A 12,546-nucleotide genomic window follows, 5' to 3' on the forward strand; every position below is an offset into this window, starting at 1 on the left:
GAGCAGCTGGTGGGCTTGGATTTCTGACTTGGTGGTTAGCAGAGCCACAGCACTCTGTCGGAGCTATTTAGTCAGTAACAAAGTGGTTCCAGGGCAGTGGCAACATATCATGTACCCAGAAGCATAACATTTGTTGACTAGTAAGGTGCCTTCTATTAGTAGTCTAATAGACAATTTCTTTTAGAAAGTTTGGGTAGCATAGTGGTTTAGGGCCCAGGCTTTGAAATCAGAAGATCAGAGATGCAGGTTTTGACATTTAGCTAGGTTTTAAGCATTAGACAAGTCGCTTTTATCTCTCTTAAGCTTTATATTCTTTGTCTTTAAAATAAGGCATAATAAAACTTTCATCACGGGGTGGTGAAGATGAAATTCCAGAGCCTGACAGCCTTCTAGTGGTGTCTACCACATAACAGAAACTCAAAAAAGGGGAACTGCTAAGTCAACAAGGCTCTTACTAAAAGCTAAACTTGCTTACTATGAATTTTTAAACGATTAACATTATTAAGAACCAGTCAAATTTCATTTCTCTGTATTTTTTTTTTAAAGGCATGTTTTTTTCTATATGGGTGGTGCAAACAATTAAATGCTTGGCATTAAGGTTGGTGGTTTCAAACTACCCAGAGACACCTGGGAAGACAGGCCTGCTCATATGATTCAAGGGCACAGTACTGACGACCTTTGGAGCAGTTCCACTCTGTAACACATGGGGTATTCAGGAATAGTAATTGACTTAATGGCACCGAACAACAAATAACTCGTCTTTGAATAAAAATTAAAAAAAAAACCAAAAAGAAGTAAAATTTAAGAGTAAGATTACCGGGTGTACTTTATTGTGTAACCAGCCTTTGTATTTTATTCCAAATTCCCTCAATCTGTCAGTTACAAACAATACTTACATTGTTAAGTGCCATCGAGTCAGTGAGTCAGTTCTGACTCAAAGCGACGCTGTACAGGGTTTCCGAGGAGAGGCTTAGTGGGTTTGAACTGTCAGCTTTGTAGTTGATAGTCCATTGCTGATTCTACAGCACCACACCAGATTGTACAAACAAGTCTTTGTATTTATTCCAAATCCCTTCAACACTTCAGTTACAAAAAATGCTTATATTAGTATATGACAAATTCAATTTTGCACAGATTAATTCAGTCCAGGATTTCTGACTTTTAAAATTGAAGGCATAATTACGGAGTCCAAAGCCTCAACCTGCAGGGCCTAAGCATTCCCTTAGCAAAACTGGCAGGCCACCAAAGGCTGAGTCCCAGGCACCCTCTATTAAACATCCAATCCCATGCCGTTTCGCACTGGAGTGCCCAATCAGAAGGCGGCTTTCACAAGGGGGCGGACAAGGGGCGGTGCTGATTGGCGGAACTTGAGATCTTCTACTTCAGCCACGGGGCTGTTGTTGCGTAGAGACGTCTGACCCGAAACAAGTCGGAACGTTCTGCAACTTCTCTTGTACACCATGGCGGACAGCCGGGACCCAGCCAGCGACCAGATGAAGCTCTGGAAGGAGCAGCGGCCCACGCAGGTAAACTACATGCTCCACCTGCTATTCGAGGGTCCGCGAATAACGGCGCCAGCTTCTCGGCGGGGAGTAGTTCGTAGGGGCAGTACCATTGATCACGGAACCGAGGGGTGGTGTGTTTCAGTCATGGTGGACTGTTACATTGTTGTGGAAGCGGGGGAGAGGGTTCTGGGGCGTGGGACAGTGGGCTCCTAGAAATGCTTGCAAATCTGCAGCATTTGTTCTCAGCAATAGGGTGCGGTGGCTGGCTGCGGAATTTGCACGGTTGCCAGCTGGGACAGAGGTCACAGCTTGAGGGAGGAATGCAGGCGCCCGGGAAAAGAGGCAGAAGAGCTGTAGCTGCAAAAAGAAATGGGGGAGAGGGGTGTTGCGGGCAAGTAGGAATCTCCAGCCTTGACCTTCCTAAATCTTTCATCTTTGTGGAGTACTATTGTGGCTCTGTAGGATAAACACTGGGCTGCTTGTAAGATAAAATCTGGACTGCTTCCCTACCGCAAGGTCGGCGGTTCAAACCTACCGACCACTCCTCGGAAACCCTATACAGGGCTTCTGTGAGTCGGAACAGACTGGATGGCACTTAACAACAACAATATGGGACAGGGACCTTATTTTCTCATCTCAGTGGCTTAGCACCAAGATATACTCATTCGTAGTCATTATTCATTTGCACTTAAAAAAAAAAAAAAAAATCAAGCCTAGCATTTTAAAGCCAGAGATTAAACGATACATTTATTTTCTTTGAGTCCCGGCAATTTAAAGCCAGAGATTTAAACGATGCATTTATTTTCTTTGAGTACTGGCATGTGCCAGGTACTCTGGTAACACAAGTTGTGCAAAGTCCAATGAGGTAAGAACAACACCTTTGAGAAGCTTAAAACCTAGTTGGAGACAAGACAAGATACATACATGATTCCATCTAGCTGATGAAGAGTCTGTATAGGGCTTCTAAGGAGTGGCTAGCTGGTGGATTTGAACCGCCCTCTCTGTGGTTAGCAGTCCAGTGCTAATTCTACAGCACCGCTAGAGTTGTGTTTTTCTCATCCTGCCTAGCGCCCTTTGGACCCTGTTAGTACTTCTGATTGTTAATTGTTGCTGCCGTTCAGTTCTGATTTATGACAGATGAAGGCTCTGTATGTGTAAGGTAGACCTGCTCCATAGGGTTTTCAAAGTTAATCACCTTTAGGAAGCAGATCGTCAGGCCTGTCTTCCAAAGTGCCTCTGAGTGAATTTAAACAGCCAGACTTTTTTGGCTAGTAGTCCAGTGCTTAACCACCTAGGGACTCCTACCTGTTGCCATCAAGTCGATTCTGACTCAGAGTGACCTATAAGACAGGGTACAACTGCCGCATAAGGTTTCCAAGGCTATCATCTAACAAAAGCAGACCGCCACATCTTTATCTTACAAAATGCTGGTGGGTTTGAATTCCTCACCTTTTGGTTAGCAACTGAAATCACTGTGCCACCCAGCTCCTTCCAGGAACCCTTAGTGACTAGGGTATTGATGCTCCAGTGCTCGTCACTGTGTTAGTGGTTCCTTGTTTGTGAAATCTGCCATTCTTCTCTGAGGTTTTGGAAAATCCTTCCTCTCGTTCCAGTCCTTTACTATTTGCCACTTCTTGTTAAAGGAGCTGTGGTAGCACAGTGGTTACAAATCAGGCTGTGAACCTCAAGGTCATCAGTTCGAAACTACCAGCTGTTCTGTGGGAGAAAGATGAGGCTTTCTGCTCCTGTAAAGATTTATAGACTTGGAAACCCTGTACAGGGTCGCTATGAGTCGGAACCGACCCCACGGCACATAACAAAAAACTTCTTGTTAAGTGCTGTCGGGTCGGATAGAGTTTCTGAGGAGCAACTGGTAGGTGTGAACCACTGACTTTGCAGTTACCAGTCCAGTGTTTATCCTACAGCACCACTCGCATAGCTGAGTTTTTCATCAATTCTTAAAGTGATGCGGAGAAATGTGGTGTCAAGGACATAAAGCTAGTTAATGGCAGAGGCAAGATTAGAAGTCAGCTTCTTGGGGCCTCTTTCCGTACTCAGTGGTTACTACATTTACACTAATGTGTTCATAAATACTTGATGAATTAAGAAAAATACATATAATATAATGAGTTTTTCATAACATGTATTCATTTTTAATAGGATTCCCCTTTATTCTGGGACAAACTTGCCTCTTCATTGTTTGGGAGAATAATTAACTCTTGTTAAATCATTAAAATCCTGCATGGAGTCAATAGCTAAGCTCAGTATTTGTTGTTGTTGTTGTTAGGTGCATTCGAGTCAGTACTGACCCATACCGACCCTATGCACAGCAGAACGAAACACTGCCCAATCCTTGGCCAACCTCACTACTGTTTCCACGCTTGAGCCCATTGATGCTGCCACTTGGCCAATCCATCTTGCTGGGGTTCTCAGGACTAGGAACAGAAAAATCCCTGGTATAGCACTGTATGTAGAATAAACTCTGGACTGGAATCCGCAAGGTCAGCCGTTGAAACCTACCAGCCACTCTCGTAAACCCTATATAGACTCCACAGCAACTAACAGAAATGGGGGTGGGCCAGACCTTGAAAGAAAAGGCCTGGTGATCTGCATTGGGAGGTCACAGCCTTGAAAACTCTATGCAGCACAGTTCTAATCTGACAAACATGGAGTTACCAGGAGTCAGAATTCTGGACTCGCCAGCAACTGCTTTCTTTTTTTCCTTTGATTATTAGTTTAATGGTCCCATACTTGGGAGATGGCCATATTTGCCCATGTGAGAAACAGTTGGCTTTCAAGGCAAAATCTGTCATTTGAAGCATCTGCCTGTGTGGTGTTTATTTTGTGGGGAGATGGTGGAAGAGCTGGGGAGAATTCAGGTAAATGGCATCCCGATGGTCTGGATTCACAGTCACATTGATGCCTCCGTTTTGGCTGCTGGGACTGATAACTGCTCATTTCTTTGAGGTAATTCCTAAGGACCCTCCAAAGAAAGTTTTTCATATGTGTAGTTTTCAGTGCTATATTCTGAAAAATTTCAAATATTCAGAAAAGTTAAAAGACTTCTTCAGTGAATATCCATCATCTAGACTCTGCAAAATAACACTTCACTATATATTTTATCACATTTACTCTATATGTATCCATTAATTAATTTTTTTGTTTCATTTCAGAGTAAATTATACCATACCAGTATTGTTGTTAACTGCAGTTGAGTTGGTTCCGACTCACAGCGATTGTAGGTAGGGTTCCTGAAGAGCAGCTGGTGGGTTTGAACCACCAACATTGTGGTTTGCACGCTAGTGCTTATCTTACAGCGCCATACCAGGACATCAGTATATGTCACCATTAAATACTAAACATAATGTTATTAATAGAGTTCAGTATCTTTTTATTTTTCTTCATTATGTTCCCAGACAAGACATCGGAGGGTAACAAAGCATGAATATGATATGGTCGCAGTCCTTGAGAGATGACAGCCCAGGCCAGGGTCACTCGCACCCCAAGCCACAGGAGTGAGAATATGAAAAATGTTCTCAGTGCCCAAGACCAGAGGGCCTTTCCTCCAAAAGTCTCCCAAGGCCACAGAGCCTCAGTCATTCATTTCCACATGCCTTTACTCAGCACTTACCAGCCAAACACAGGCCTTGTTGATGTTAAGTGTTGCTGAGTCAGTTCCGACTTATAGCAGCCCTGTATAGGGCTTCTGTGGAGCGGCTGGTGGGTTTAAACCACTGACCTGAGGGTAGCAGTCCAACTGATCCTATAGTACCACACTAGGAGTCCAAACACCAGTCTAGGTGGTTGGTATGTAGTTAGTTGGGGTCATCTTTTGTACCACTTTGGAGCCTACCTGGCATTTCAAGGGTTCTCCTTCCTCTGGTTCTGACTTTTTTTTGATGTATGTCCTCAGTGTCAGGAACTAGAGTGGATTGTAGGCTCAACAGTCTCATTCCTTGGCTGCTATCCAAAAATGCTCCTTGGCTTCCTTTGGCCTACTAAGTAAAGTTCAAACATGTGAGTGGCACATGAGGCCTTTAAAGACTGGCTTCCAGGCTCTGGACAGTGTAGGAGAAAATGTGGAAGAATACTCAAAATCATAAAAAAGACTAGTTTTACTGTTTTCGGTAGAGACTGGTAGAAGGCCAAGACTATGGTCCTCAGTCACCTTTTAGGTCAGAAACGGAATTCACCCCCCTGGCTCAGTTTTTATCCAAGTAATAGGTAGATCGATCAGGAGTCCTAGTGTGGCGCTGTGGGTTAATGCGCCAGACTGCAAAACTGTTTGAACTGCAAGGTCGGCGGTTCACGCTTACCAGCTGCTCCTCAGAAACCCTAGACAGGGTCGTCCTAGACAGGTTTGCTATGGGTCAGAACTGACTCGATGGCACTTTACAACAACAATAGGTAGATCGAGGGGACATTAGCACTAGTGAGATATACACACCACAGAATGGTTAACCATTCGAGATAAAAAAGACAGCATTGACCCAAGGACCCAGTTCCGAAGGGTTGGGAACGAAGGAGGAATGGAACTAAAACACAGGGAGGAAGGAGGATAAGTGATATCACATTGAAGGTGTTGCTATCATTGCAATGAAATAACCTGTATGATTTATTGAATGTAAAACTGCTCTGTAAACCTTCACTCAATTCACAATAAAAAGTTTCAAAAGAAACAGAAAGCAAAACATGAAAGAATCTTAAACAAAAAACGAACAAAAAACTGGCTTCCAACCTCCCTTCCTGGCATCAATCAACTCCCACCACAGTTCCTGTAGCCAGGAACAGGGGACCCATTCAGGGAGGTTTGGGTCCAGCTTTGTGTGGATGGCCCCTTGGTGAAGGGGAAAAATTCAGTATGTTTTTTTTTTTTTTTTTTAATGGTAACATTTACGTAAGGATCCCTATAGGAAAATGTAAACTCTTAAGCTACCGGGTCTGAGTTTTTTTAAAAAAAATATTTTATCATGCTTTCGGTGAACGTTTGCACAGAAAATTGGTTCCCATTTGGCAATTTCTATACCAGTTGTCCAGTGTCACTACCTACATTTTTAATAATGTGTCAGCATTCTCATTGATTGCATTCTGGTTGTTCTGAGTCTTGGTAACGGTATGCATGTGTGAGTCCCAGTCCTCTCTGTCTTGACATAGACTAAGGTCACCCTGGAAAGTACTTGCAAGGCAATTCCCAGTCATCCCCGAATTTCTTGCAACTGTCCCCCAAATATAACCATTGTTTTAAAAATTTTTAAACCATTGATTTCTGTACTTTTTGTGTAAGTCAACAAAAAAAAGTTAAGATTCATTCATGTTGTTTTATGTATCAGTAGTTTGTTCTTTTTATTGATTAGTTATTTTCCTTTGCATGAGTATGTGGCTATTTGTTTACCTTGGGCTAGTTCCAGTTTTGGGTTATTACAGATAAAGCTGCCAAGAAAATTCTTATATAAAGGCTCTATGTTTCAGGAGAAACACCTAAGAGTGGAGTTGCTGGGTCATAGGGCAGATGAAAGTTTCGTGAAAAACTGCCAGGGTTTTTTTCTAAAGCCTTTTCCCACTTCCATCAGCAGTGTATGAGAGTTCTGTTTGTTCCACATACTATCAACTTTCGGGGAGCATGGTGACTCCGTACAAAAAGTACTGGATTGTCAACCACAGGTTGGTGGTTTAAGCCACTAGCCACTCCATGGGAGAAAGATGAGGCTTTCTGCTCCTCGGAAACTCTATACGGGATCATTGTGAGTTGGAACCAACTTGATGGTACCTAACAACAACATGAACTTTAGGTGTTGTCAGCCTTTCGCCCTTCCAGTGGGTGTAAAGTGGTATGTTGCGTTGGTTTTAGTTGGCATTGCTCTGAGGATCAGTGATGCTGAGCAACTTTTCACGGCTCATTCAGCATTTGTATATGCATATCTTTTATCCTTAAAACACCTGAGTTGTTTATCTTTTTATTCTTGATTCATAGTATATATATTTTGTTAAACCATATGCAAGTTACTTGCTGTGATAATAGATCTCAAAATGTACAGTGGTGTAGATGCATTAGAAATGTATTTTCTTTACATGATGGACCAACATGGTTTAACATTGGAGAGGAGGGGTGAAGTGTTCTGGTCCCTACAGCTACTCAGAACCTGGGGTGAAGGAGCACTCTTTGTCAACGTGAGGCTTTTAGGGTTGCCTTGGGCATCACTAACCCACCACTGATGGATTAAGACCATAGAGGAGTGCATATCAGAAGGGTTAGGAGCCCAGCTAAGTGGTGCTGGTTATTTCTACTCACATGCCATTGGCTAGAACTCTCACATAGCTCCACTGAACTGCAAGGGAGACTGGGAGATACAGTCTATCTCCTTATCTAGGAAACTGAATCTGCTACATTATCAAAGCATTCCATATTTAACAAAAACCTTTCCAGCCATTTTCTTCAGATGTGGTGATGAGACAGACAGATGTAATCTTTTTTTAAAGATTTATGTCCTTTTTACTGACGTTTGATATTCTTTCTAGTAGAAAATTAGGACAGTTATGATTTTTTTTTTTCCTTTCAAATTTCCCCTTGCTTCATAAATGCTTTTGTATAAAAGGACAGCTTTGCATCATATGTCTCCTCATTTGCTTTGAGATTTTTAAGTTTTGTCACTACTGTGTTAGAACCAGATGCTGAATGCCACACTGGGTGTATCCTCCTTTGGAACCAGAGTCTCAGCCACTGTGAAAGCATTTTATTGAGCGTCTGTCCTCTTGGTCAGATTTCGTTGCTGACAGAGAATTGGGAGCCTTGTAAACCTTACTAAATACACTGAATCAAATGTGTTCAGAGGTATGACTTGGACCAACTTGCAGATTTTTATTTCTCTTTCAAAATACATTGGGGCGGTGGGGTGTAGATCTACAGGTATTTCCAGTTTTTTCTTTTCTTTTATTGCAGATTGGGTGAAAGTTTACAGAGCATATTAGTTGTCCATTCAGCAATTTATATACATTTTATTTTGTGACATTAGTTACAAATCCTTTAAAGTAACAGAATGCTGCTGCTTCTTTCTTCCCTGGGTTCCCCGTTTCCTTTCACTTTTCTTCTTGCCATCTGAGTTTTGTTTTGGGCAAATGCTGCCCTTTAATCTCGTATGGTTAACTGTTTTGAGTGGTATGTTCTCCACAAGTGTGAGTGTTCATTTTATAGGTTTGTCTGTTGTTTGGCTAAAAGGTGATCCCTGAAGAATGGGTTCAGTTCCAGGTCTGAAATTGTCTGAGGAGTTCCACCAGCGTCTATCAGACTAGCTCTGCAATTTTACCATTCTGTCCAGGACCTTCTGTGGTCTGGATCAGAGCTGCTAGTAATAACTAAGAACTGGGCACTGTCTAGTTCTTCTGATTTGTGGATTGTGGAGGCTGCGGTTCTTTTGATCCTTTAGTCCTTTCGACTGATTGTTTCCTTCAGTTTTTGCTTTCGTTGATCTTTACTCCAGGTGAGAAGACAGCATTAGCTGCATCTTAGATGGCCACTTGCTACTTTTTAAGACTGCAGTTGCTACTTACCACAGTAGGATGTAGAACATTATCGTTGTGAACTGTTGGCTAATTGACCTACATATTTCACCAAGATTGTCCCAGTTTTGAATGGAACGTGTATGACAGCTTCTTTTGCTCATTGCTTAGAGTGCCCTGGATACTTCCTTTGAGATTTTCTTGCTGCTCACTGCCATTAAATCTGATCCTCAACAACCTTACAGATGACAGAACAAAATGTTGCCTGGAACTGTATAATCCTCAGGATCGATGGCTTGTTTGAGTTTGCTGTGGTGGCTGTTCTGAGGAACACATTCTTCCCAGGTGGTGTTGCTGGAACTCTGACCTCAACAACCAAGTTTCGACTTTGCATTCCTTGGGGTTGTGTGGAACTGATCATTGTGTGGCTCTCGAATTAGACCCCAGGGCGCTTTCTCCTCTTTCTGAGGTCCTGCCACTCTCTTCCTCCACACTTCCCCAAAGCCACTGGAATCATAACCCCTGCTTCCTTCCCTTCTAGGCATTCCTTAACTCACTCAGTCTAACTTAGACCTTTAGTGCCACTGGTTTGAAGTTAAAATTAACAAGCAAACAACTCTTTGTAGCATCTCATACATACCCAGGCGGTGGTCACATTCCTTGGGTTATACTACGCTGTCATTCATCGTACCTGGTGCACTTGTTTTATTTTATTTACCACATGAACTCTCATGGCACTAGTCACCAGAGGCTCTGGATTTCCAAGCCAGTAGCCTCTTTTAAGTCCTCACTCTACACGGTCTTTTTCCTGTGAGTACCTGCATCGGGACCCCTGATGGAGTAGTGGGTTACAAGTTTGAGCTGCTAAGTATAAGATCATGAGTTTGAATCCACCAGCCCCTCTGTGGAAGAAAGATGAGGTTCTCTGCTCCCGTAAACATTTACAGCCTCGGAAATCCTATACAGGCTCACTACGAGTTGGAACAGGCTTGACGACACGACTACCACCGGTGCCAGCACCTCTCTTTCACCTGAAATTCTCATTCTTGGATTCTGTGTCAGGTGTCAGGTGTCAGGTCTTCTCTTCTGCCCTCATGTGCTGTCTCACCCTTGCGGAGTCTTCTGTGCATGGAGATGTTGCTATCCCAGACTCTCTGTTCCTGAGTCTCTGTTGTCTCACCTACACCTCTTCCACATCAGTCTTCCTCAAAGGCACACATGCTCCCTCCTGCCTTCCTTAACTGCAGCCAGTGGTGACTGGCCACTGTTCGCTCTGTGAGTTCTGAGAAGAGAAGGACGTGTGCATCCTCCTAGCCATAGCTGCTGCTGCTGCATTTTGGAGGATATTTTTCTTTATACTGTGCTTTAATACAAAGTTAAAGCTATAAATCTGTGGTCATCAGACTAATCTTGTAAGATGGCCAACGCTGAAAGTCCTGTTTCAAGGCAGTGGACGTCACATGTCCTAATTTCCTGTCTTCTGTAAGTGGAAGGAGCCCTGGTATGGGGCTGTAGGATAAGCACTGGACTTCTAACTGCAAGTTAGGCAGTTCAAACCCCGTAGCTGCTCCGTAGAAGGAAGATGAGGCTTTCTTCTCACATAAAGATAAACCGGAAACCCTATTTAGGGTCACTGTGAGTTGGAATTGACTTAATGACAGTCAGCTGTTTATTTTTTCTGAACTTAGGAAGAAAGCAAGCATGGCTTTTGGACATTTAAGCTTTATGGTCCTCTTTCTCCTGTTTGCTGTTGTTGTGTGCCCTTCAGTTAATTCATACTCCTATTGGATATATTCCTGAGAGAGGAATTTGCTGAGTCATATAGTAGTTCTAGTTTTAGTTTTTGAGGAACCACCACACGATTTTCCAGAGGGACTGTAGAATTTTGCATTCCCACTAGCAGTGGATCAGGGTTCCAATTTCTCCATATTCTTGCCAACATTTGTTTTAATTTTTGTGAGGTCCCATTTATTTATTTATTTACTTACTTACTTTACTTACTTACTTATTTAGTATCAGATAATCCATTGTTGCCCTTGCTTGTTCTTCCAAGAATTTTATGGGTTTAGTTTTTAATCCATAATCTGTTTGGAATTTATTTTTGTGTAGGTATTTGGTGTGGATCTGGTTTCATTTTTTGCTTGTGGGAATCCAGTTTTCCCAGTCCCATTTGTTGAAGAGATTCTTCTTTCTTCATTGAAGGGACTAAACACCCTTTTCAAAAATCAGGTGACCATAAATGTGTGGGTTTATTTCTAGACTCAATTCTCGTCTGTTGGCTTATGTGTCTATTGTTATATCAGGATCATAAGGTCAGCAGTTCAAACCCACCAGCTGCTCAGTGGAAACCTTGTCTATATAGGGTTGCTATGAGTCTGAGTCAACTCGATGGCATTTAACAACAACAACAATGTGCATGGAGTTTGTTTTGCTTCATAACAACACTGTAGAGGGTTTTCAAGGCGTAGCCTTGTGGTTCGCAGTTCAGTGCTTATCTTATAGCAACACACCAGGACTCTGTAACTCTATATGTATTTAAAATTCAGGAAGTGTGAGTTCTGTGGTGTTCTACTCTTTCAGCATTGCTTTAGCTATTTGGAGATTCTTGCGATTTTATATAAAGTCGAGGATTGGTTTTTCTTTTTCTATAAAGAATGCTGTTGGAATTTTGGGATTATGTTGAGTCTATAGATATTTTGGGGTAGTATTGGTATTTTAACAAAATTCAGTCTTCCAATCCAGGAACATGGGACATCTTTCCATTTATTTAAGTCTTCTCACTTATTAAGCAATCTCTTTTAGCAGTGTTTTATAGTTTTCATTGTATAAGTTCTTCACGTTCCTGGCTAGATACATTCCTAGATATTTTATTCTCTTAGATGTGCTTGTAAATGAAATTGTTTTCCTACCCTGTCTTTCACATTTCTCATTGCTGGTATATAGAAATCAAAATGATTTTTTAAAAAAATCTTTTTATTGTGAATTGAGTGAACCCCAATTGATTTTTGTTTGTTGATGTTGTACCCTGCCACTTTGCTAAATCCTTCTATAAGCTCTAGAAATTTTCTTGTGGATTTTTTTATTTTTTATTTTATTTATTTATTTTTTTATGTAGGGTCATATCCATGAATAGAGACAATTTTACTTATTTTTTTCCAATTTCTTATTGTTAAGTGCCACTGGGTCAGCTCTAACTGATAGTGATTCTATATGGGGTTTCTGAGGAGTAGCTGGTGGGTTTGAACTGGCAACCTTGCAGTTAGCTGTTCAGTTCTTATCCTACTTATTAGACTTAGTACTTTGTCTAAGACTTCTGATACAATATTCAATACAAGTATTCAGAGCAGGCACTCTTGTCCTGGTTCTGATTTTAAGGAGCGCACTCTCAGTCTGTTCCACTAAATATAATGCTGACTTTGGGATTTTCATATGTGCCCTGAACCACGCTGAAGAATTGTCCCTCGATTTCAACCTTATTTAGGGTTTTCATCAAGAAATGTTGCTGAGTGGATGGAGAAGGGCAGCTTGGACATTGAATACTCATATG

The 12,546-nt window shown here is 41.9% G+C and overlaps 1 protein-coding gene across 1 annotated transcript in view; it reads left to right on the forward strand.

Moving 5' to 3' along the window:
• Positions 1–1,459: 1,459 nt before the first annotated feature.
• CAT (catalase) overlaps positions 1,460–12,546 on the forward strand; it is a 44,843-nt gene continuing 33,756 nt past the window's right edge. Inside the window, exon 1 of the mRNA XM_006864883.1 lies at positions 1,460–1,526. Coding sequence (XP_006864945.1) covers positions 1,461–1,526 — 66 coding nt within the window. The 5' untranslated portion in view covers position 1,460. The remainder of the gene's footprint in view (positions 1,527–12,546) is intronic.

The sequence above is a fragment of the Chrysochloris asiatica genome, unplaced genomic scaffold, assembly GCF_000296735.1.
Source record: "Chrysochloris asiatica unplaced genomic scaffold, ChrAsi1.0 scaffold00072, whole genome shotgun sequence".
In the NCBI taxonomy this organism is placed as follows: Eukaryota; Metazoa; Chordata; class Mammalia; order Afrosoricida; family Chrysochloridae; genus Chrysochloris; species Chrysochloris asiatica.